The sequence below is a fragment of the Notolepis coatsorum genome (genome assembly GCF_963971535.1).
Source record: "Notolepis coatsorum genome assembly, chromosome: 6".
Classification (NCBI taxonomy): domain Eukaryota; kingdom Metazoa; phylum Chordata; class Actinopteri; order Aulopiformes; family Paralepididae; genus Notolepis; species Notolepis coatsorum.
In genome coordinates, this window is record NC_140170.1 from 61,300,737 (window position 1) to 61,326,973 (window position 26,237).

The 26,237-nt window shown below is 42.4% G+C and overlaps 1 protein-coding gene across 1 annotated transcript in view; it reads left to right on the forward strand.

Annotated features, from left to right (window-relative positions):
• Positions 1-3,861: 3,861 nt before the first annotated feature.
• mfsd4aa (major facilitator superfamily domain containing 4Aa) overlaps positions 3,862-26,237 on the forward strand; it is a gene marked incomplete at both ends in the record, with an annotated part of 44,106 nt that continues 21,730 nt past the window's right edge. Inside the window, 5 exons of the mRNA XM_084315582.1 lie at positions 3,862-4,094; positions 16,111-16,309; positions 19,078-19,347; positions 22,466-22,601; positions 23,192-23,307. Coding sequence (XP_084171708.1) covers positions 3,862-4,094; positions 16,111-16,309; positions 19,078-19,347; positions 22,466-22,601; positions 23,192-23,307 — 954 coding nt within the window. The remainder of the gene's footprint in view (positions 4,095-16,110; positions 16,310-19,077; positions 19,348-22,465; positions 22,602-23,191; positions 23,308-26,237) is intronic.

Here is a 26,237-nt window from a genome sequence, read left to right on the forward strand (position 1 = left end):
AAAGTTTAGTTAGCAATGTTAGGACTAGTGCCCACCACAGCATCAGAAGCTAAAGTGCGAACCTAGAGAGCCAATCAGAACCTAGGACGGGCTGCAAATTAATTGGCTACTAATATTATAATAGTAAATACTCAAATAAAATACTATTATGTTCCCTTTCAAATTTTCATGTTGATATAATATTGGTAATCTAATTGATTGAATTGATTAGTTGCCATTTTACATGCTTAAATAAGATGTACCTTAGAATTCCCAACAGTTAGCCATGTTCTCGATTAGTCTCATCTACATGTTTGTAGATAACCACAGCTAACTAGCTTAAGCTAACAACTAGGTCAACTACTACCCCGTAGTTAAACAAATGTGATTGCATATAACAGCTAACTGCTACAGCTAAGTTGGTAGTTAGCCTATTCCATTAATGTTGAATGTATTTATGAAGGTTGTTGATGGTGGTTGGCGCTGAATAGCAGACATGATTCCGTCAGTCTGCCACAGGGAAGCTGTGTTTGCTGATGCTGCTCACGACCACCAGTAGCGTATGACTGTGTGAGTGTGAATGCTTGATGGTTTCTGTGAAGCGCTTTGTGGAACAATGCTGATATACAGTTAAGAATGAGTAATTCGCTTTTGGTTTTTAAGAAAATGGTTTGTAAAGCTATTTTTGAAAACTACAAGGGTGAATAATACTGTTTTTTTTTGCTATTTTCTTTTATAATGCTGTTTTGGAGTCTTAATTTTTTTTTGTTAAGAATATAGGACAGGCATAGGCTATATAAGCATTGCTTCAGTCTGTACCTTCTCAGTCACTGTAAAATCAAATATTGTTAAATGATGGTGTATATTGTATTGTGTGAGATGATGACTGAATAAACTACTACTACTACTACTACTACTACTACTACTACTACTACTACTACTACTACTACTACTACTACTACTACTACTACTACTACTACTACTACTACTACTACTACTACTTTGGGTGTTTTCAAAAGGCTGAAAAACGCTGTATGAATTCAAGCCATTATTATTGATTGCTGATGTTCTTCTTATGCAGTTGACTATGAGGAAAGAGAGTGCGCCCAGTCCAGCACAGCTGACCCTGAGGGGAGAGAGAGCGCCCAGTCCAGCACAGCTGACCCTGAGGGGAGAGAGAGAGCCCAGTCCAGCACAGCTGACCCTGAGGGGAGAGAGAGAGCCCAGTCCAGCACAGCTGACCCTGAGGGGAGAGAGAGAGCCCAGTCCAGCACAGCTGACCCTGAGGGGAGAGAGAGAGCCCAGTCCAGCACAGCTGACCCTGAGGGGAGAGAGAGCGCCCAGTCCAGCACAGCTGACCCTGAGGGGAGAGAGAGAGCCCAGTCCAGCACAGCTGACCCTGAGGGAAGAGAGAGAGCCCAGTCCAGCACAGCTGACCCTGAGGGGAGAGAGAGTGCCCAGTCCAGCACAGCTGACCCTGAGGGGAGAGAGAGAGCCCAGTCCAGACAGACAGACAGACACACAGAGAGAGAAAGAGAGAGAGAGAGACACAGAGAGAGAGACACAGAGAGAGACACACAGAGAGAGGGAGAGACACAGAGAGAGACACACACACACACACACAGAGAGAGAGAGAGAGAGAGAGAGAGAGAGAGAGAGAGAGAGAGAGAGAGAGAGAGAGAGAGAGAGAGAGAGAGAGAGAGAGAGAGAGAGAGAGAGAGAGAGAGAGAGAGAGAGAGAGAGAGAGAGAGAGAGAGAGAGAGAGAGAGAGAGAGAGAGAGAGAGAGAGAGAAAACAAGCTCTTGGAATGGGTGTCTGGGAGGAAGTGGGGGGTCTTTCGATGTTGATTAAACGGCAAGCAACTAATGTCATGAGTGCCAAATTAAAGGACAATAAATCCAATCTAACTGAAATTGTGTAGCACAGACCTTTTCTATGGATCAAAACCTCAATATTATTATGGTGTAGTTAATACTTCATGTATCCTTAATCCCTAGGCTAATGAGGCACTAAGATGTTAGTAAAAAAAAAACATATGCCAATGACAGGAAGTAACGGTATATGTATGTGTGTGTCTCTGTGTGTGTGTGTGTGCACTGTGCATGAGTGCACATCTAGGGGCGGTGTGTAGATTTGGTCTCCCTGATGTTGACTCCTTAGCCACAGCCTTGGGTTGTTTAATACTGGACAAGTGTTTCATAACGGCCGTTGTGTGGGCCGGTTTCGGGGCCGGTGCGTGGGCCGGTGCGTGGGCCGGTGTGTGGGCTGGTGCGTCTGAATGTCCCGGGCTGAATTTGTGTCCCAGTCCGCCACTGCCTGAGGGACACAAAAGAGGAACACTTCCAGGACAGCGACGGTATGCCAAGTCCAGAGAGCGTCGATCAACCGCCGGAGACCAACAACCCTGAACTGTCAGAGGACTCAGAAGAGAACTCAGCTTCATACTACACCAGATCCGGCCGAGCAGTGAAGCCTCGGGACATTTTAGACCTATAAATGTACAGGGTGCAGGCGGATCGCTGCCCTATTATAACACCATTTACCCCAATGAAAAAAAAAAAAAAAAAAAAAAGGGGTGGTGAAATGTAACAAAATATTAATGTATGCTGAAATGATGACTTACTATATGTGTTGAATCTATGACCTACTTACCTTGCTTAATTGTCGATATTTTCCCATTTTGTTAGCAAGCTAATTCTACAAATAAGAACTGCATATGGTAAGAGTGTTGAGACACACGACCAAATAAGCCATGAATACATACCTTTTCACAGCTGAAGTATTCAAATATTAAAGCAGACTTTCCAGAATAAGAGGGCACACAATACGAACTGTAATACCTTGATACATGAATCTTTTATGTTTAACATATTAATCCTACCTGTTTACATTGCCTGGTCCTGACACAGGTAACGCACTTGTTATTGTTTACAAAGAAACTCTTACAGAGTATTGCACAACCTTTCTTTATTTCAATTTTGTTCATAGCTTATAAAGCTTTCTTTAAAAGAAGGAGGATGTAATATTCATGCTTTGAATATATCATTTACGACAGGCGCGCCAGGCGCACCTTCCTATTATGTATACCGGACAAGGGGTCCTGACAGTCAGTTGGCTGCCAGCCGTGGATGGAGTTACACTCAAGCTTAACGAGTACTTACCTTTGAATAAATATCTAAATGCAATCTCCTCGTCCTGAAGATTATTCTATATAAATCGAATACGACACAACCCATCCATCTACATTCATTGCACACACAGCCACACATACACACACTCACTTTAAACACTCACCTTACCTTAACATTCACTTAGACACGTTAATTAAACACGCTTAACACTACACCATTAAAAAAAGAAAATTGCATAAAAAGAAAATGCATTCTGTACTTTTTATCTGTAATTTAGTACTTTAGGTTGTACTTTAGTTTGTATATTTTGTATATTGTTTGGCCTTATTCTTTTTACTTCTTACTGTATGAAGCACAATCTCAGGGGGGCTCATATGAACCAAGCATTTCACTGTAATGTGCATCATGTACCTTATGTTGTGTGACAAATAAAACAAAACTTGAACTTGGTTCTACTATCGAGGCCTGCCGCCTACCCAACAGCGACGTGAGAAATGTCCCTGCTGACAGACAGTCTGAAAGCCAAGGGGCGGGTCATCAGCCACACACCGGTCTATACACATTTTAATTAGCCGGTGAGCATCAGTGTAGAGGCGAGTCCGACGCACCTTCTCAAGGACGTCTATCGGTTCTTTTGTTTTGACGCTTGTCAAGTAGCAGCCGCACACATTGCTCTCAAATGAAGGTCGGTGGGAGAGCGGCGCTCCTCCACTTGTCTGGTTTCTCCTCTCGGCGGTGACCCGGCGACGCGATGCTGATAGACAACAAGCGGGTTTGGGATTTATTCAAGCGCCACTGGCGACACACGCTCACATACTGGAGCGTGTTCTTCAGCTTCGGTCTGTGCATCGCCTTCCTCGGGCCCACCATCCTGGACCTGAGATGTCAGACCCAGTCCACTCTGCCGCAGATCACCTGGGTGTTCTTCTTCCAGCAGTTCTTCCTGCTGCTGGGCAGCACCGTGGGTGGGCTCTTCAAGAAAACGTGAGTGCGGCTATTATAGTTCAAGTTCAACTTCTAAGTTTTGTTTTATTTGTCACATGATAAGGTACATGTACTGTACATTATTACAGTGGAATGCTTGGTTCTGTATGAGCCCCCCTGAGAATGTGCTTCATACAGTAAAAAAGTAAAAAATAATAATTATAAAGTCCAAGCACTATACAATATACAATATACAAACTAAAGTACAACCTAAAGTACTAAATTAAGTACAAAATGCAAACTTTCTAAAAGTGAAAATGCATGCAGTCAATGACTGTTATGCAGTGTTGTAGTCGAGTCAGTAAATGTCTAGTCCGAGTCGGGTCTCGAGTCCCCAGTGTTCGAGTCCAAGTCCGAGTCACCGAAGAAGAGCCAGAGTCGAGTCTCCATTACCTAGTCCAAGTCAGAGTCCAAGTCATCAAGGTTGAGTCACCTCCACAAAAAAAAGGTCTATTAAACATAAATGACACAGCTCACCATTTCAAAGGGAGTTTATTTACTTTGTGACACAATAGCCAAACAAATGCACTAGCCATCCATATCTTATGCCAAATAATTAGGGCCTATATGTAACGGTTGTGACAACGTCCCCTCAAACTTCGATGCCCCGAGTGGGAGTTGAACCTCGGTCTCCCACACCGCGGGCAGCAACACAGACCGCTATACCAAGAGGTGAATTCACTTCTAAGTACTGGGTCTATGCGTCTTTTGAGGATGTGAGAGTGAGTTTAACCCATAGCACCGCTACTCACCCCAGCCCTTCTTGACTGTGCTTCACGATACCATCCGTTACATATATATATTTAAAAAAAAATATGATTTATCAATTAACAAGTCCGACTCCTTGTCTGCACCGTCCGAGTCATCAGTGCTCAAGTCCAAGTCGAGTCACAAGTCCTGAAAATCAGTCCAGGACTCTGACTCGAGGACTACAACACTGCCGTTATGTAATGGAAAATCGTTCAAAACAGACTCATGCTGTCAGCAGAGGTTCAGAGTTCAGACGCAGGTCAAGACACATGAAAAGTCTAGTTCGTTGTTCCTCATAGTGCAACTGTTTTATGATCTCGCGAGTTGTTGTTCCTCAAATTCTTGCAAAATGTATCTTCCTAAAAATACCTGACCAGAGGGTCAGCCCTATATATTCAAGGTCAAGGGTCCTGCTCTTACAGCCTTTGATCACAAGATCAAAGCCTTTGTTACAAGATCAAACGGACTAACAATTAAGTTAGTAATAAATAAATCTTTAGTTTAGTTTTTTTGTTACTTAATTTTAGAGTAACACTCGTGAATGCAGGTTGACCACACTGACCCTCCAGCTGAATTCATAGCTGTTAAATCAACAAGTTATCTAAGTACCTTGTCATGTCAAAGCCCCCCGAATTGTTGAACATTTGGAAATTTTTTCTCAGGGACCCTTATCTGATAAGATTAATGGTTTGTTTCAATTCTATAGCGGAGACATCAGTGGTGACATTGAAACCTACTGTATCTTCAATAGTTGTGTATTTTATCACTGGCCTAACCTGTGTGATTGATACAGTGAAATTACATTTAAATGTAGTCATATAGCTGATGCTTTTATCCAAAAATACTTACAAGTTCTGTACAACAAGTCAGCAGTAAGTAAGTAAGTCTTAGTCAGTAAGATTGCTTGCCATACAGTGTTGAACTTGAGTGCTACAGTCTTGAGTGCATAGTAGTATAAACATACTACTGTAGTAATACAGGAAAATTGGAAAATTTGCCGTTAAGTCGACTATTGGTCGACCAAAAAAAATATTATAATATTTGTAATTTTTGTAATATTTTTATTTTTTTTATTATTTCTTATCTTTCCATTTGGGCTGTGGGGGTGCTTAATGTCTGAAGGAGTCGACTGAAGGCTTCTTGTCCTCTGCAAAAGCATGCAATTGGTCCACTGAGTCTAGTGTGTTCATCAGATGGGTGAAATCCTCTTTCAGTGCATCTGTGCCTGTTTTCGTAGGCAGTTAGCCTCTGGTATGCGTGCCATTAGCGTTAGCCACGCTTCTAGGCCTCTTTTCTTTTGGAAAGAATGATAATCTTTTTTATTATTTTTTATTATAAATATACCATATATATATTTTTTTTTAATTATATTTGACTAAGAGGTTGGCCAGTCGACTACGGCTCCTTTCGACCGATTAGTCGACTAATAGGGGTCAGCCCTAGTTAGGGATGGGTACCTTTCACATTTGAACCGATACCGGTACCGGTACTGGTACCTGTGAATCGATACCGGTACCCAACGGTGCCTTTTTTCTGTACTTTAGTCTCAAGAAATTTAATTTACCTACCTCAGTCGTAAAAAAAAAAATCCAAACATCAAATAACTACAATTTTGACAGTTTTCGGCTTGTCATTGCTCCGACTGCTTTGTTGTTGAATCAAGTCAAATCCTAGGTAAGCATATATTGTGCGTGTGAACGTTGACATGAAAAAAAAAAAAAAAAAAAAAAAAAAATTTTATTTTATTTTTATTTTTTTTTCGGTTTCTCACTTGATTCGATACTCGGTAGTACCGACGTGTTTCGGTTCGGTACCTCAAAAGTACCGAATTCGGTACCCATCCCTAGCCCTAGTACAGCCATATTAGCATAGTAGGTAGTAATATAGGCAAATTAGATTACTTAGTAGCAAAGTGCATAATAGTAAAAGACAGTACGAAGGTTAGTATATTTTTTCAGATATTGATTGAAGAAGTGTGTTTTTAGTCAACGGTGGAAGATTTGGCCGGTTTCAGCTGTCCTGACAACTGGGAAGAAATTAGGCAATTTCCATTTTGGGGGAACCCCCTTGAGAACCAGTGTTCTAGAACAGTGGTTCTCAACCTTCTTTTGTGTCAACAACCCCTAAATTGATACGGATTGATTGATTGAATTGATTGAAAACTTTATTAACAGATTGCAAAATGGGTACAGTACAGTACAGCTCAATACATACAATTGTTAAGGGGATGCAGACCAGAGAAAGACTTTCGTCTTGTTTACATCAGGGTCCCCCATTTTCAATTCATCATAACATATATGACATACATGACATACAGATGTACAGACAGTACTGCTACATCTATACATTTATGACATACCAGATTTGTAAATACAGTACTGTTTGTGATACGAAAAGAGTCCAGAAAAGAGAGTATATATTTGACGTAGAAACTGTACATTGGAGGAGGTTGGGTAGGTGGGGGGGGGGGGGGGGGGGGGGGGACTGTACATTGGAGGTGGTTGGTTGGGTGGGTGGGGGGGGAGGTTGGGTAGGAGGGGTGGGTGGGGGACACTGTACAACTGTACAAGCAAAACTGTACATTGGAATATTGACAAGACCATACTTGGTCATTTACTGTACATTGGAGGGGGTTGTGTTAGGACATTTACAAGGGCCACGCACATAGGTTTTGTTTTTGGGGGCTTTTGTCTGAGAAGATTTTGGTTGTTAGATATGACTCTAGATGGAATTCTAGTTGTGTACTATAGTTGAGGAGATACGAGTGGAAGAAGTGAGACCTATGATCGGAATAGTCTTAAGACTTCCATTGGGATCACTACTATAGTGAATGAAGTAGTGAAAATGAACTATTCCTTTCATTCGGGGACCCCCTGGAACCCCTTCAAGGACCACTGGCGGTCACCGGACCCCTTGTTGAGAACCACTGTTCTAGAGCATCATCGGACAGACCATTACTTTACAAAAATAATCAAGGTATTTACATAATTTTTGGTCACTACGATTACCAAATGGTAGAGAACCAATATCATATTATTACGTACAAACATGGTACCATGGCAATACATGACTTTTACCATGGCAGTAGCATGGTCAATTATTTACAATTTAGTCATTTAGCTGACTCTTTTATCCAAAGCGACTTACAGATTGTGAACAACAAGTCAGCAGGTGGGGTACATCTCTGGCAGCTAAGGGTCAGTGGCGTTGTTCATCAAATAGTGTCAAACTTGAGTGTTACACTCTGAGTGCATAGTAGTATAGACATATTAGCAAGATAGGTAGTAGTGTATAGTAGCATAGTATTAGGGTACATACTAGTAAGGTTAGAGGGTTAGTATGTTTTCTTCATATATTGTTTGAAGAGGTGTGTTTTTAGTCTACGGCGGATTTAGGCTGTACAATAGCTGGTACCATGGTAGAACTGAAATTCTACCATAATCCTTTTTTTGTAAGGGAAGTTTGTATTCAATGAGATCTCTGATTCAGCCAGAACTGCTATTACCAGGAACGGATGAGCGTACACAGTGTAATGCGTCTTCTTGAATGCACTAATGATGGATGCTATATCGCAGTTCCGCAAGAGCACTTCTGAAAGCCACCGGATCAGCTCTAGACCAGTGGCGAATCCTTGTGGAAGCCAACGGAAGCCATGCCTCCCTATAAATTCATATCAAATTATGAAATATGAAAAAAAAAAAAAAAAAAAAATATATAATTTTTTTTTAATATAGTTTACATTCTTTTTCATCTGTGCATCTGTTTTTTTTTTTTTTTTTTTTTTTTTTTAATGTCTCCCTCTTCTCCTTCTCACTCCCTCTAACACACTGTCAGACTGTGCTCACTACTGCAGCTAGTATAGGAGAGAGGCAGTGGGTAGGTCTCTTTCTCCAGGCTTCCAGCATTATAGAGTGAGTCCAAACTCCAAATCCGATCCTAGCCAATCAGATTCGAGCTGACTGCCACTGTGCCACACCCTAAAAGTTTAAAACGGAGCTGGGAGGAAGACGTTCAGCATATTTTCCACCTGGAGGCGGGGCAGGTCAGAAGTTCACGTTTCCACCTGACTACCTAACGTGACATCCCATTAGTACTGAGGACCAGCAGAGCACACCACTGTGGATATTATGATTTAACAAATCTATCTGGCAAGAGGAGGACCACATTATTGACCAGGTAAGAACTGAGCAGCCTGACTAAGGACTAACTAACGTTATCAGGCAAGCTTGTATACCCTTTCATGACTGCAATGCAAGCCAGGGGCTGGAATACGCAGTAACTTATTCCTCCGTAGTAGCCAGGTTAATGTGCACCATCAAGCACTGCTTAAAAGCTAGCGGTGGGTCCAAAATATATCGGATATAAATGTCAAAGGTACCCAGCGTTCCATTAGGGTTTCACACACAGATGCGGCGGGGTTTGAAAGCTCGGCGTTGCTAATAAACATTTTAAATCATTTTTATAAACGAGTAAAACTGAGGCTGAAATGACTGCTTCCGCATTTTACAGTAGGAGCGCTCTGATGGCTGGGCGCGCGGCGCAACAGACACGTGAATGAATGAATGAATGAATGAATGAAAACTTTATTTAACAGATTGCAGAATGGGTACAATACAGTACGGCTCAATACACACAATTGTTAAGGGGATGCAGACCAGAGAAATACGTTTGTCTTGTCACGTTTGTCTAATAGACAGTCATATTCTCTCCCGGTGTTCTGCGGAATCCTACTCCCTCCTCGAAAACAACACCGGCCGTATGTATATTTCTCTCCCACCCACCCACCCCCTCCTAATGTACAGTCCCCTCCCCATCATATGTATATACTCTGTCAGGATCTAGGGGTAACAGTACTGTATATTTGATGTCATGATGTCTTGTATGTCATAAATGTCACTAGTATGAATTGAAAATGGGGGACCCTGATGTAAACAAGACAAACGTCTTTCTCTGGTCTGCATCCCCTTATACAATAGTGTGTATTGAGCCGTAATGTATTGTACCCATTCTGCAATCTGTTAAGAAAGTTTGACTGGCCGCCGAGCCATACTGTAGTGTACATGGTGACTACTTGACTTAAAAAAAAAAAAAAAAAAAAAAAAAATTAATAAAAATATTTAATAAATTTTTTTTAATAATTTTTTTTGGCTTCCCCTGTTATTTTACCCACGCGACGCCACTGCACGCATCGCACCGCTGCTCACTTCCTCCCTCTGGGAGACTTGGCACCTCCACTAACACTCTTCCTATTATATCTCATTCTGTGGGGAATGCCTGTAGCTACAGGAGGCATCCACTGTTGCTCCAAGCAGAGTGAGATTTTGAACCCCTTTTGTCTGGCTCTCTTAAAATCCCACCCGTGAGGGAAGCCTGCTGTGATACGAGATATGAGATCCTAGCGCGTAATGTGGATTCATCAGGAAAGCTGGTGAGGAAGAGGAAGGCTAGATCCGTAGTGGGAGTCGAACTGGTCAAACTAGAGGTGGAGGACGAGGAAAAAGCTGGACGCTATCCTGAAAACCCCCTCCCACCCCCTTTATGAGGAGCTAGCCAAGATGAGGAGCTAGCCAAGATGAGGAGCACATTCAGCCATAGACTTTATCCTCCCACGACACACCACAAACCGCCTCGGCCAGTCTTTTGTGCCAGTACGTGGGCACGGACTGCTGCCAATTGCTGGGGAACTAACAGCTGGTGAACTTGACAACTGCTAGGATTATCTGACTCTTTTCATGATGTATGACTGAGATCTCCCCCGCTGTGTTTTCATGATGTAATGATGTATGATAACGGTGAGTAGAGTACAGAGGTCCAGTACTGTTGGGAGAGCTAACGGCTGGTGAACGTGAGAACTTTTAGGACTATCTGACTCTTAATAATAAACGCTGTTAGGACTGTCTGGCTCTTAATAATAAACACTGTTAGGACTGTTAGGACTATCTGACTCTTAATAATAACACTGTTAGGACTGTCTGGCTCTTAATAATAAACACTGTTAGGACTATCTGACTCTTAATAATAAACACTGTTAGGACTGTCTGGCTCTTAATAATAAACACTGTTAGTCCTTATTATTAATAAGAGTCAGATAGTCCTAACAGTGTTTATTATTAAGAGCCAGACAGTCCTAACAGTGTTTATTATTAAGAGTCAGATAGTCCTATCAGTGTTTATTATTAATAAGAGTCAGATAGTCCTTATTATTAATCTGACTCTTAATAATAAACACTGCACATACTCTGGCACAGTGTGTTACTACGGTTTGGACCATATATACCCATCATCACTATTGATTGATTGATTAAAAACTTTATTAACAGATTGCAGAATGGGTACAATACAGTACGGCTCAATACAAACAATTGTTAAGAGGATGCAGACCAGAAAAAGACTTTCGTCTTGTTTAGAAAGAAAATAAATATACATTTGAAGGGGAATAAACTACATTGGAGGGGGTTGGGTGGGGGGGGGTTTGGACATTTACCAGGGCCAGTTTCTAATTGCAGCCACCCGTAGGTGCTCTCTGAGAGCGGTTTTAAAGGAGGGTAGGGATTCACATTCTATTGTATTACTACTGTCTGATTGAATCCTGCCACCCACTACTGTTCACTACTACTACTGTTATCACTATTGTCATTATTACTTGCACTTTGTCCTATGTTCTATTATCTAAGTATGTACCTACCCTATGTACCCTCCCCTCCCCCATGATGCTATGACACTTTTCCCAAGGGCATTAAAGGTGCTGGTAAGTGGTTTCTTTGCTGAAATAATAGCTCTACCTTCCGACAGCCATCACTGATATGGTGTTTTGGTCAGTAACCTGGGTCTCCTCTGACTCTCTACTCAAAATATCTAGGGTTCTTTCTCCTGATTGGATGAAGTGGGAAATGTAATTTTCTGTTCACTGCAGAGCGGAGGGACTGACACTCTATATCAGCGACGGCTGTCGGAATGTAGGACTACTTAACACTTGTTTTAACAAAAGAAAATACCATGTACACCTGACTTGACTTGAAAGGAGAGGGACAAGGAGAAGAATGTAGACAGAAAAACCGGACGGCGCTAAACAATTTCCTGCGGCAGTTTTAATTGGTGAGCGATTAGGAGGAAGGACGACGTCAGAGTCACATGGTAGTGAGGCTGAGTCTCTTGCCTTTCACCCCCCACGGTTCTCTTTTGACTTTGGTCCTCACGTGAAACAACCTTTTTAATGAATAAACCCACCTGGCGGAAGGTTGAGTGTCTCGACGGTTGTAGGACACGGCGGAGGGTGGAAAGTTGGCAAAGAGAAATGGCGAGATAAGGGAAGTGTTAGTTTGTGCTTGAGGGGGGGGGGGGGGGGGGGTTTGATAATGTGACTGGGTAAATAAAAACCACCAGTGGTCAAGGTGACTTCAAGGACACAAAGTTTGGAACGACAACATGGAAGTGGGTCACCGGAAGGCACTGTGTATATAATCCTGCATATAATCCTTTTTACATATCTGTAGATAATATCTATCTGTACATATTCCTTACCTACTCTTACTTAGTTACGCTGCTGACCAGTATGACTTACTACCATAGTGTTATACCTATAACCTATATCACTGACATATGTGCATACATCTGTTTAGCACTATTACTCCGTAGTACTCATTTATATATCTTTTTTTTTTGTATTTTATTTTTTTATTATTTTTTAAACAAACACATAAACAAACATGACAACACACAATAGGATATACAAATACACATATGCTCCAGCTCGTACCCCCCTCTCCCGGACCCCCCATTGGATAATCCAACCATTATAATTTGTTCCTAACCAGACACTACCATTATATGCTGGCTTTTATTCTTTCCACCACTTCTAACCACATTGCCATTTTGGATTCATTGAGACCCAAAATTCTAGCTGTTGATATTTCTTGATAAATCACATCGAGATATGTAAGAATCCAGACCTTACGGCACATTTTTTCCGGTTGAAACCATCGTGATGCTATCAGCTTTTTAGCCACTGTGATACCGGATAAAACCAATCTCTTTAGCTGTGGAGGTACTGCATGCTCAAAGACATCATTCAGCAGTAATACAGAGGGGTGTACAGGTATATCCAGAGTTAAGAGATTTGACAATTGCTGGGTCACTTCTTTCCAAAATATCTTAACTGGTGGGCAGTCCCAGTACATGTGCATAAATGTCCCTTCGTCCCCATTTGTACATAAGGAGCATTTGGAGTCTTGTTTAAGACCCATTTTGTTCAGTCTTATAGGAGTTAAGTATGTCCTGTGAATATAGTTAAGATTGATTTGTTGATGGTCCGGGTTCCTTGATGCAAGGCGTACATTTGCCCAGGCTTCTTGCCAGTCAAAGTCTATCTCCAGGTCTGGTATATCCCTCCTCCAGACTGAGTCTATATGTAGGGTTTCATACGAGGCCGTTAGTAATTGATGATAAAAATCTGAAACAAAACCTCTCGATGTCTCTCTTTCATAGAAGAATTTGTGGTATCTGTGGTGTACAATTGGTATCCTTAATGGAACACCGTGAGCCTTCAAACATGCCAATAACTGTGCGTAAAAATAATATGAGGACTTGGTGAGATAAAAATGTTTGCATATCTCATCAAAACTACAAAAACCCTGTTTGTTGAAAACGTCTCCTAATGTGTGTATGCCTTGCTTTTCCCATCTAGGGAATCTTATAGGTTGTTTTCCAATCAAGAGTGCATTGTTATTGAATAAGGGAGTATGATTATGCCATTTATGTGGGATAGAGTCTTTTTTTTGTGTTTCACGCCATATCCGGATTGCATGAGTGATTATGGGGCCAAATTTTCGTTCGCATTGCTTAATTGATAATTTGGTGTACACTATGTCCTTCAGCCTATGTGGAGCTACTATATTTTCTTCTAAATTTCTCCAGGATACTGATGCTTGGGGATCAAACCATGTTGTCAGTGGTCTTAAAGTGTATGCCTTAAAATAGTGGTGGAAATCTGGAAATGCCATACCACCGTCTGCTTTGTTTCTCTGTGCGGTGGATCTTTTTATACGTGGTGGTTTGTTATTCCAAATAAATTTGTATGTGGAGGAGTGTAATTCTTTCCAGTAACCCTTTGGAGGGGGTAACGGTAGCATTGAGCTGAAGAAGTTGATTCTAGGTAGGACGTCCATCTTAATTATTGATATCCGTGCTTGTACTGAGTTTTTAAGTTTTGACCACCTGACAAGGTCGTATTTGATTTTGTTTTGGATTTTTATGTAATTGTGCTTCACCGTTTGGCTTATGGTAAGGAATATTTCAACTCCCAAACATCTAAAGTGTTTTACCATCGGTATCTCTTCTGGGAGGGTTATATTTCTTTTTGCAGGGGCGTTAAGTGGGAGGAAGGCCGACTTCGGCCAATTTATCCTAAATCCCGATAAATCTCCAAAGTCCTCAATCAACTTGAGAAGATGAGGCAATGCGGTGTTGGGGTTTTGCATGAACAGTATTACGTCGTCCGCATATAAACTAATTTTGTGTTGTGTGCCCTTGATTACGATTGGTTCTATGGATTGGGATTGTCTTATATATTGTGCTAAAGGCTCTAATGATAGATCGAATAGTCCGGTCATTTATATATCTTATACCCAGTTTAATCACCTGTACATTGTATATTACTATTGCACTTTACTGTTACATTTGCACTCTGGTTGGATGACGAACCTCTTTTTGTGTTGTATTGTACTTGTGCTGTATAAAGACAATACATTTGAATCTAATCTAAAAACGTAGATTTATCAACTTAAGTTATTAGACTTATTATTATTGGTGAATAGTCAGGACTTGTATGTACGTAGGGATGTAATGACATACACATTTTCAGATGCAATTTGGATTTTGATGTCACAATTCAATTACAGTATTTCAGAATACTGTATTCATACTACAGACCTCTAATTATATGTTATATATACACTACACTGTTTCGTTTGCCTCTGAAAAATACTAACTTAATTTCAAAGTTATAAACAATGAAAATGTGCATTATGCTACTAGTGGTAGCCATGCCATACCACCAGTTAAACTGAGGTCTTAAACATTATGCTACAAGCAGTAGCCGTACCATACCACCAGTTAAACTGAGGTCTTAAATATTATGCTACTAGCAGTAGTCGTACCATACCACCAGTTAAACTGAGGTCTTAAACATTATGCTTTTTTTTTGCTACCTATCTTTGTGGAAGTGGCTTAAGACAAAGCAGAGGAACAGATTGGACATTGAGCATGACCTCAGAGTTGCTTTGTCTACCATCACCCCAGACTGCTAAGAAGGATATATTATTTATTATTATTATTATTATTATTATTATTATTATTATTATTATTATTATTATTATTATTATTATTATTATTATTATTTTATTTCATTGTGTTTTTAGCCCTAGTTGCACTTTTGTTGCAACCCCAGTTATCCCATTAGTTCCCCCAAACTTAGGTCTGTTATGTTAAGCTAAGAAATCTGCTAAGAAGCATATATTATTTATTATTATTTTATTTCATTGGGTTTTTAGCCCTAGTTGCACTTTTGTTGCACTTTGAGTTTATTTCATGTTTTTAACAATGCATGAAAGATTGTGTATTACTGCAAGAAAAATAAAAAATAATAGTGGTTAAGAAATTTGGGTCGCGACTTTTAATGACTAAGGAAAATGTTGGGTCCCGAGGCTAGACCAGTTGAGAACCACTGAGTTAAACTGAGGTCTTAAATATTATGCTACTAGCAGTATTCGTACCATACCACCAGTTAAACTGGGGTCTTAAACATTATGCTAGCAGTAGTCGTACCATAGCAGCAGTTAAACTGAGGTCTTAAACATTATGCTACTAGCAGTAGTCGTACCATACCACCAGTTAAACTGAGGTCTTAAACATTATGCTACTAGCAGTAGTCGTACCATACCACCAGTTAAACTGAGGTCTTAAACATTATGCTAGCAGTAGTCGTACCATACCACCAGTTAAACTGAGGTCTTAAACATTATGCTACTAGCAGTAGTCGTACCATAGCACCAGTTAAACTGAGATTAATAGAATAGAATGAGGGGTGAATAGTCAATACAGTCTTAAGACTATCCAATAGGATCCAATAGACCATACAGTACTGAACTTTCTCTTATCAAACAATCTGAATATAACCTGACAAGTTTGTTTCAAGTATTAACATTTTTCTTTTGACAAATAACATTATTTTCTTCTTCTTCCTTCCTCCCTCGCTCCTCTTCCTCTCCAGGCAGCTCTTCTCCCTCTCTGCGCTCTTCGTCTGCACCCTCGTCATCTCCCTGGTGTTCGCTCTCATCCCGGTGTGTCACCGCGTGATTACGTTGGCCGTCGCCATGGCGATCGCCGGCACGGCGATGGGGGTGATTGACACTACCGCTAACCAACGGCTGGTGAGGCTGTACCAGAAGGACTCCGCCGTCTTCCTACAGGTCAGAGAAGAGAGGGGACGGAGAGAGAGACCGGGGTGGGAGGAGATGAAAAGTATTTTTGGGGAATTAATTTCCTGCATTCTCCTTGACTTTCATGTTTCATGTCGTTGGTGTAGTACACCCTTTTACCACCAGAGGGCAATTACAACGGCTTCAAATGCTGCCACACAGACTATTGAAGGGGGTCGCGTCTATGCTTTAAGCAAGTGGCTTGTCCTTCCGCGTTCCCGTTTTGCGCTCTGATTGGCCACGCACGTTTCTGGTCATGTGACATGTGCGCCCAATAGCGCGACGAGCTGTGTCTTTGCCCATTTCCGCGTCGAACAGCCTGCAAACTACCTGGCGTTCTATCGCCATGCTCTAAGTAAGACAAACTCTAACCTTAACCAACTTCGAAAGAGTGCCTAAGCTTAACCATGCAAAAACTTGCCGTCCCACGATTGGCGCACATGTCACATGACCAGAAACGTGCGTGGCCAATCAGAGCGCAAAACGGGAACGTGGAAGGACAAGCCACTTGCTTAAAGGGGAACTATTTTACTATTTCTTTCACTATTTGGGCACTTTTACACAATTCCTCTGAGTCTATGGAACACCTCTGTAATATATATATTTTTTTTATTCATTGTTTTGTATTTCTAATCAAGTCCTCAAAAACAGCATTTTTCTACCTCAAGATCTCGAGCTGTTTTGAGCCTGGGCTCCTAAACCACTGTGTGTGGCCGTGTTCGCCTGAACATTAACATGCAGCGGTGACTACATGACATCACATATAGGCACATTTTCAAACGACTCAGTTCAGTGAGGGTGAATATTGTGAGAGGAGAATTGGAAAAATGCGCCAATATGAGAATTTTGAGACATAGATCATATTAATATAAGTTCACATAGCTAGGAAACAATGCTAAACACTCAAAAAGGCCATTTATAAGATAGTTCCCCTTTAAAGTATAGAAGCAAGGGGGTCAGCACAGAGACAGTGCAACACTTCAGACAGTTGGCCACTCCCCCCATCCCAGCATGCTTTGCGGTTGCAGCAAAAAGTCGTTTTATAAGATGTCAAATAGCTGTTAAGTGTTGCAAATGTTATAATTGTGTGGTTTATTGTCTCTTTCTATGTTATATAGTGTGTTTAAACCCAGTTACAATTATTTTTGTGTTTTAACCAAGAGTGTGAGTATTATTTGAAATGTTCCAACTTCTGGTTGGACAGTCAGAGTATTAATGAAACCCATTCAAAACCCCAATGTAGAACTCTGAAAAATACATGGGTGTCGATTAGGGGTGTAACGGTACACGTATCCGTACTGAACCGTTTCAGTACTGGACCTTTGGTTCAGTACGGCTGTGTACCGAATGATTGCAACGGTACATTAACCACTAACGAACGCACGTGCAGAACTTTTTTCTTTTGCATGCAGAATTTTATTCAAAACTCCAAATTCATCCCGTCCCAAAATAAAATGTGCGCAAAGGGCCGGGTGGTCGTTCAACCCACACACAACACTGAGAGATTACCTGTAATTTAACATAGCCTGATAGTGTGGCGAACACACACACACCCTCTCTCTCTGTGCGTTGAGGGCCGTCTCTCAGAGATCAAATTAATGATCTGAAACAGGACCTGCATGGCACTTTTTTCTCTATTCAATAACGTTTTACCCTGAGGGATGATTTACAATAAAGTGCTATAGGCTACTTACATTATTGACGCTAGAACTCCCAAAATAGTGTTAGCATAAAAAAGAAGGTATGCCAGCTGTAGTTGTTATATAGCTTGCATAAAACTGTCTCGAGGTTCCACAAGTTCATCAAAATCCAAAGTATTTTGCAAGAGGCTGCGGTCTCGACTCCCGGAGTCAGCATTGCTTGGGGCTTGGGCTGATTGCTATACTAACCCATTTGGCTGGGTTAGGGGGAGGGCAAGTCATGGGTTGGAATCTGGCATTGTGGACAGCGGTGCCTACAGTCAGGTCTGGGCGCTTGCTCAGCGGAGGCAGGACTTGATGAAAGCAGCATGCCCTCCCACGCGTTACACTTCACCAATGAGTCCTCGCTGCCTGGTGAAAAAAGAGTCACTGGCTGTCGGCGCGCGTGTCGGAGGAAGAGTGCGGATGACTTCAGGGTTCCCTTGTACCGACCCTTGTCCCTTGTAGGAGAACATGCGCACAAACACCAGGTAGGGGAGGGGGGGAATTGGCATAACGACTAAATTGGGACGGGGAGAAAACGGAGAAAAATCTGAGAAAGAGAGGATAAAAAAAATAAAAAAATACGAAGTATTTCCAACCGGGGCTTGAGATGCTCAGAGTGCAAATCACTGTCTTTGCGACCGATGGTCACGGTTGTTGTTGTTGTTCATTAAACTTGCACGTTGTTCAGCTCAATGACGTCACGTGTCTCCTATCCGTCATGCAGCACATTCAGGGCCATGCCCATCGGGGGCTGTTTTTTTTCACAATTTAATTATTATTAAAGAAATATATTAAGTCGATTATTAATTTCAATATAGAATATTTGTTGACAGCCCTACAAGTACAATTAGTTACTGCACACTACATCACCCCTGAGTGGAACATGGAAAGCCAAACTTTCCTCCACTGTACCAAAAACCCGTACCGAACCGTGACTTCAAAAACCGAGGTACGTACCGAACCGTTACACCCCTATAGTGTCGATATGAAAATGAGGATGAGATCGATATACGTTGACCCTTTTAGAGAAAGGAGAGAATTAATGATTGCCCCCCCCCCCCCCCCCCCCCCTAGGTCCTCCACCTCTTCATCGGCCTGGGAGCGCTGGTCAGCCCCCTCGTGGCCGACCCTTTCCTGGCTGAAGAAGGCTGTGTTCTGGGATCAAACGGGACCACCAACGCCTCCTCCACCTCCAGCATCCCCCTCTCCCCAGACATGCAGCACCTGCGCAGAAGCCTGGCTGGGAAAGGGGCCGCGCACAACATGTCCCACTACCCTCTCCACACTGAAGGAGCCATCACCACAGAGGTCTCCTACGCATTCTGGATCATGGCTCTCATCAATGTGAGTGTGTGTGTGTGTCATAGCAGCATGTAGGGGGGGGGGGGGGGCTACAGGTAGGGTAAGTACATAGATACTAAAGCATAGAACATAGTGCAAAGTAATAATGATAATAGTGATAGCAGTAGTAGTGAGTGGCAGGCTTCAATCAGACAGTAGTAGTAGTGATGATGGTATACATGGTCCAAACCGTAGTAACACACTGCACCAGAGTCTGTGCAGTGTTGATTATAAGTGTGTAAGAGGGAGAGAGAGGAAGAGGGAGAAAAAAAATTATATGTTCTAGTGATCTATAGGGAGGTGTAGTCTGACCGCATGGTCCACCCGTTTAGGGATTTATCATTGGGAAAATGGATTATCGGCTATTGTAATAATTCTGCCTCATGAACATTGGCAAGCGTTCCATTTTTGCACAAAATGAGTTCCCTTCTATCACTAACATTATTGTTTAAGCATTTTTGGTTGAAATACAATTTTATGTAATTATTTTATGATTAATTGTGAATATTTTCATGTTGAGCTATAGATTGTGGATGAATACGCACAGAAAGGTACACCATGCAAATGTTCATGCTTTGTTTGTTTTGAACGAGACGATTTAGAAATGGGCAATGAGGGAAATACATTGCGTTTTCAAGCGAGGTGGACCGGCTGGAAACAACAATGACGTAACCACTTACACCTCCCTATAGGACCTAGAATATTGTATTATAATAAATAATACCATACCATTTGGAAGGCCAACCGGAAATGTTACAGCAGGCTAATGTTGGCCCACAGGCAGGCCTGGGTTAGTCCGTTGGTGCCTGAGGGTCACTAGATATCAGGCCTTGTGGTTTGTGTCATTTGAATAGCAGGACAGGTAGTGGATTGTTGCTGAAGATGGAGGATCCTGGCAGAGCCGCTTTGCATGAGGACAGGCTGTCTTAAATACGTTGAAGCTTCGAAGCTTCGTTCGATGGGCATGGGATTTGAATATGAAAATAAAATTTGAATATATTAAAAAAAAATTAAATAAAGATGTGTGCAAAATCAACTCTGCCTCTCTTTGTTAATTACAACAACAATGCTGTTTGTTATTTAAGATGAGGTCGGACTCGGCACTGACAGATTTGTGTTCATTGTGCTGCTTTTATAAAGCCTCAAATGACTGCTTACAATATTTCATGAAAGCAAAGTGTTTCGTTTGTCTAAGATTTAAAAAGGTTTAAACTTTACAGCACTGACGAAGTTGAACGAAGCGCTGTACAAGTCCCACAACATAAAAAAATTTAAAATATTATTTATAATTTTTTTTTTTTTTTTTTTTTTTATCTCGAAGCTTCGAATTAAAATCGAATCTCGGCCCCGACGTGTGTGTGTGTGTGTGTGTGTGTGTGTGTGTGTGTGTGTGTGTGTGTGGCACACATACATGCCAGTGTGCAGAGGGCTGCCTGGCTGGAAGGAAATAATTTAATCTAAAGAGCTTTTTTTTGCCAATTTATCTAATTCCACTATGGATAATTTTGGGGACAATCTTGTTTAACAATGAAATGGTGTTGTGTTCATTCCATTGCTTGTTGTGTCTAGTTTTTAATTAAAAACCTGCCCACCTTGCTGGCTTGTCCTCTATCTCCACTAGAAATGAATCCCTAAAGCTTTCTCACCTCAGAATTAACCAAAATGAACCTCCATTGCGTAAAAGAAAACGGTGTGTGTATTTTTGATAGGTACAGAAGGGAAGAAGAGCTTTAATTGCATAGTAATAAAAAAAAAATATATATATGTATGATACTGTATTGCACGTTATATCATATTACATTATATAATCCTATTATAATTAATTTGTATATTATATTGAACTATATTTGCAGTATATACTATTATGACTTTGTTCTCCATATTTTAGGCCTTACAATGCGCAATTTAAAGACTGTGGGGCGCAACTCCTCGTAGTCCTACTTTGGCCGTTTTAGGCATGATCCCTTATTCGCCCTTCACTCCAATGCCTCCAGGTGGTAGACGGCTCGGAGCCAGGTGCAAGCAGCACCTGTGGTTTTTGTTCGGAGTGTCCTTCTCCTAGATGGGTTGCCTTGCATGGCTATGAGCCCCATCTGCCCTATGCACCCTGTATCCCTAGGTAGGGAGGCTAGAGAGGGTACTAACACTTGCCCAAGGTGAACCCTCAGACTAGTGGAGGGAAGGAGTTGTCTTACTTCTCCATTCTAGTTCGGCTTTCGCTAGAACTAGCCACCGCCCATCTGAACGGCATGACCAGTGTATGGAAATCCAACCTCCCCTGTCAAATCAAGCTCAACTTCTTTCATGCAACAGTTGAGTCTGTCCTTTTGTATGGCAGTGAATGCTGGACCTTGAAGCCCACCCTGCAGAAGTCCTTGGATGGGTGCTACACCAGAATGATGCGTGTGGTGCTCAACATCAACAGGGATGAGCATGTCACTAATGCAAACTTGTATGGGGGGGTGCTAAAGGTGAGCGATAAAGTGGCAGTCAGGAGAATGAGGCTGGCAGGTCACTGCCAGAGACACCATGAGATGCCAACCAGCAAACTTGTGCTGTGGGAACCAACACACGGGCATCGATCACGAGGACGTCCCACGTTAACCTACGTGGACGTACTCAGGAGAGATGTGGGAACAGAAAGCACCGGCGAGCTAGCCAGATGCATGGAGGATCGGGATGACTGGAAGCACCGATGGAGGGCCCGTCCGAGGACGACCTAGATAGATACTATTATGGTACTATATTATATCGTATATATCATGTACTATATCTCATATCACATTATATATGTGCTGTATACACTATTATGTACTATATACTATTATATTATATACTGCAGGTATACTATACTGTAATGTGTACTGTAATGTGTACTATATGTGTGTACTGTAATGTGTACTATATGTATGTACTATGTATGTATGTAAATAAAATTTAAAAAATTAAAACTAAACGAAAGTCTTCAGGGGTAGGGCCACGACGAGCCTAGTGCTTCTCCCTAGCCCTTTTCGGGCAATAGCAGCTGGTAAAACTTTGGCGATTTATGGAATGACCGTTGGTATGTGTCCAAAGCCCGAAATAAAAGATAACTGAACTGAACTGAACTGTGTGTCCTCAGCTTCCTGTCCCGGTGGCAGTGTGTGTGTTGATGTACTCTGAGGGCCTGCTCCCCGGCTGCAGACCCAGTCCTCGTCTCCTGGACAGAGAATCTCAGTCCTCCTGGACGCCCTCAGAGACCGCCGATGCAGACCGGGGTAAGTCTTCTGTGTGTGTGTGTGCGTGTTTAGGGCACACTCAAAATGAGGACATGTTTGATGGCTTAACTGTAACTCCAAAGGTATACTGTATGCTGTATACAATATATACAGCATTATTGTACATGCTATCATACCGAGTTATATGGGTTATATGCAGGTGTATAAGTAAATATATAGAAGGATTATTATGCAGGTATATTGAGACGGATTACCTGATGACATCACATGATGAGTCTCACTTCGCTGGTTTCTACCATTTAGAGAGTGAATGGTAAACGGACTGCACTTTTTATCCAAAGCGCTTTACAACTTATGCCTCACTTTCTCACACACACCAACAGCAGAGGAAACCATGCAAGACACTTAAAACACTCCCGATGAGCAGGTTGGCACCTTGCACGGTTGCCTCCGCCATCGGTGTGTGAATGTGTGAGCGAATGAGTGAATGTGAGGCATAAGTTATATAAATATAAATGGATAAAAGCACTTTATAAATGCAATCCATTTGCCAGGAGCAGCCAGAATGGAACTGGGAACCTTCTGATTATCAGATAGATATGGATAGATAACACCCTCTGTCTCTGCAGGTCTTTGGAGTTTGTTTGGCTGCTGTAACCATGGCAGCCTGCGGGACCGCCCCCCTTCCTTCTTCATCCTTCACATTCTGGGCGGGGCCATCCTCTTCCTCACTGATGGCATTATAGTAAGACCATCTGTTGCTATGACAGCTTTATAACACACACATATATGTAGGCATGCACATGCATATTTACATACACACACTTTCTGCTTCCTTTTGTTACGATGTAATGTAAATATTCTTCTGTTATCCTTTTTATGTACAGTATATAATGTCTTGTTTACATTTAGTAATTTTTTATCCAAAGCAACTTACAAATTGTGTTCCTATCGCACTATTACAAGGTATGTGGAAATGGCAAACACAGAAAATCTATGTCTAGACAACACATCTGTGAAAGAGCTGTCCGAAATACTTCCAACACTCATCAGACCAGGCATAACAAAAATTGTCATTCACTCTGGATCGTTTGACATCCTGCGAAAGAAAACGGGCACAGAGACACTGAAAGAGGATTTCACATGTTTAATGAACACACTAGACAAATATCAGTCCGTGTACATGGACACTGATGTGTCCATCAGTGGACCAATTGCATGCTTTCGCAGAGGACAAGAAGCCTTTAGTCGACTCCTAAATTTTTATTCATGGTTAGGGTCTGCCTGTCTTATACACGGACTGAAATTCATTGATAATTTCAATGTCTTCTGGAATAATCCAGAACGCTTTCAAAGAAATGGCTTCTTCCCAAATCGCTTAGGATCGGGGCTTCTTGCCGCAAACATGCGAAAATGAAGAAACATGAAGAAACAGTCAAAAAAGGATCAGTAATGCAGCCTTTATCAACTATGCCCCAAAACTAAGGAATAAACTACCCCAAAACATCAGAGAAGCAAACTCACTAGATATCTTCAAAAGACAGCTTAAAACCTACTTCTTTGCTCAGGCATTTAAATGAAAATTCCTATCAAATTCATGTGTCGGTTCTATGCAAATTTTATCTCGCTATCTCCTCTCTGCCGAGACAACACCTCAAGCCCCTGGTGTGTGACTCCCTCGACCCCCTGCAGTTTGCATACCAGGCCAACATCGGGGTGGAGGACGCCATCATCTACATGCTCCACAGAGCGTACACGCACCTGGAGAAGCCGCGCAGCTCAGTGAGGATTATGTTCTTTGATTTCTCCAGAGCCTTCAACACCATCCAGCCGTCACTGCTAGCGGAGAAGCTCTCTGCGATGCAGCTGGAGCACGGCTTGGTGGCCTGTATCAAGGACTACCTCACTGAGAGACTGCAGTACGTCAGACTAAAGGACAGTCAGTCTGACGTACTGGTGAGCAACACCGGCGCCCCCCAAGGAACTGTGCTATCACCCTTCCTCTTCACCCTCTATACCTCAGACTTCTGCCGCAACTCAAGCGGGTGCCACCTGCAGAAGTTCTCAGACAACTCCTCCATCGTAAGCTACATCACCGACGATGATGAGGAGGAGTACAGAGCCCTGGTGGAGAGCTTTGTGGGGTGGAGCGCCAGCAACCACCTCCAACTCAACACCAGTAAGACCAAGGAGCTGGTGATGGACTTCCGGAGGGGCGAGAAGAGGCCCCCCCGATTCCCATCACCATCCGAGGGGTGGAGGTGGAGGTGGTGGACTCATATAAGTTCCTTGGGTTACACCTGAACAATAAACTGGACTGGTCGGATAACACAGAGGCCCTCTACAGGAAGGGACAGAGCAGGCTGTTCTTCCTGAGGAGACTCAGGTCCACGTGTGCAATAGACTACTGCAGTCATTTTACCAGTCTGTAGTGGCCAGCGTCCTCTTCTATGCTGTGGCATGCTGGGGAGGCTACATCAACTCAAGGGACACCAACAAGCTCAACAAGCTGGTGAGGAAGGCTAGCTCCGTGGTGGGAGTCGAGCTACCTAGACTAGAGGTGATGGCAGAGAGGGGGATGAGAAGGAAGCTGGCTGCCATCATGGAGAACCCCTACCACCCCCTCTACGACGAGCTGGTCAGGATGAGAAGCTCGTTCAGCCACAGACTCATACCCCCCCGACACTCAACTAACCGCCTCGGACAGTCCTTCATACCAGCGGCCATCAGGCTCCACAACAGTGGGCAGCAACTAGCGGCCTCCAGGCTCCACAACAGGGGGCAGCGACTGCTGCCAGACATTGACCTAGGACTAATAGGAACCCAAGGAGGACAATAACACTACCTTAGGCATACTGCACCTTATGTGGATACTGTGATACTGTGAATAATGTATATTTCAGCGGATACTGTGATACTGTGAATAATGTATATTTCAGTAGATAGTCAATTATAACACTACCTTATGCATACTGCACCTTAGGTGACACTGTGAATACTGTGAATATATTTGTCAGTTAGTTAGATAGTAAATTATATTGACATTTGTTTACACTGCTTGTGTTGTTTTTACTACCTGTACCCCCCCCCCCCCCTTCCCCCATGCTGCTATGATGCCTGAATTTCCCCAAGGGGATCAATAAAGGAATATCTTATCTTATCTTATCTCCACTCCCCAGACTGTCGAGGTCGTCCTATCACCAGCCCTCACTGCCTCCCTATAACCGGTTTAGACGTGTCGATTCTACCTTCTTCAACGAACTTGACTCCCTACTCAAACTACAATATGGACCAACTAGTAAGCTGGTCATTTGCAGCGATTGATCGTATTTTTTCTTCAAGGAAGCAGAGCGCAGCTGATCCGCTGTGTCCAGTTGGGACATTTCAAGCGGGCTTTGCGATTGACAGATGGAATAAATGGGGATCAATCTGCCTTTACTCTCTTGAGATTGAAGATGTGGAGGATTTGTACATCCTCACATTCATGTTGATCGGCATTGTAGCAATCGCTATCAGGATCTGGATCTGTGCAAGAATAATTCGGAAACACGATAACCGTATGGAGATAGCTATAGACAGACTGGAAGCCCTCCACATGGAACTTGTAAAGAGACTTGCTGCCCATCAATCCGACACTGCCCGATGCACCCCCCCCCCCCCCCCCCCCCCCACACT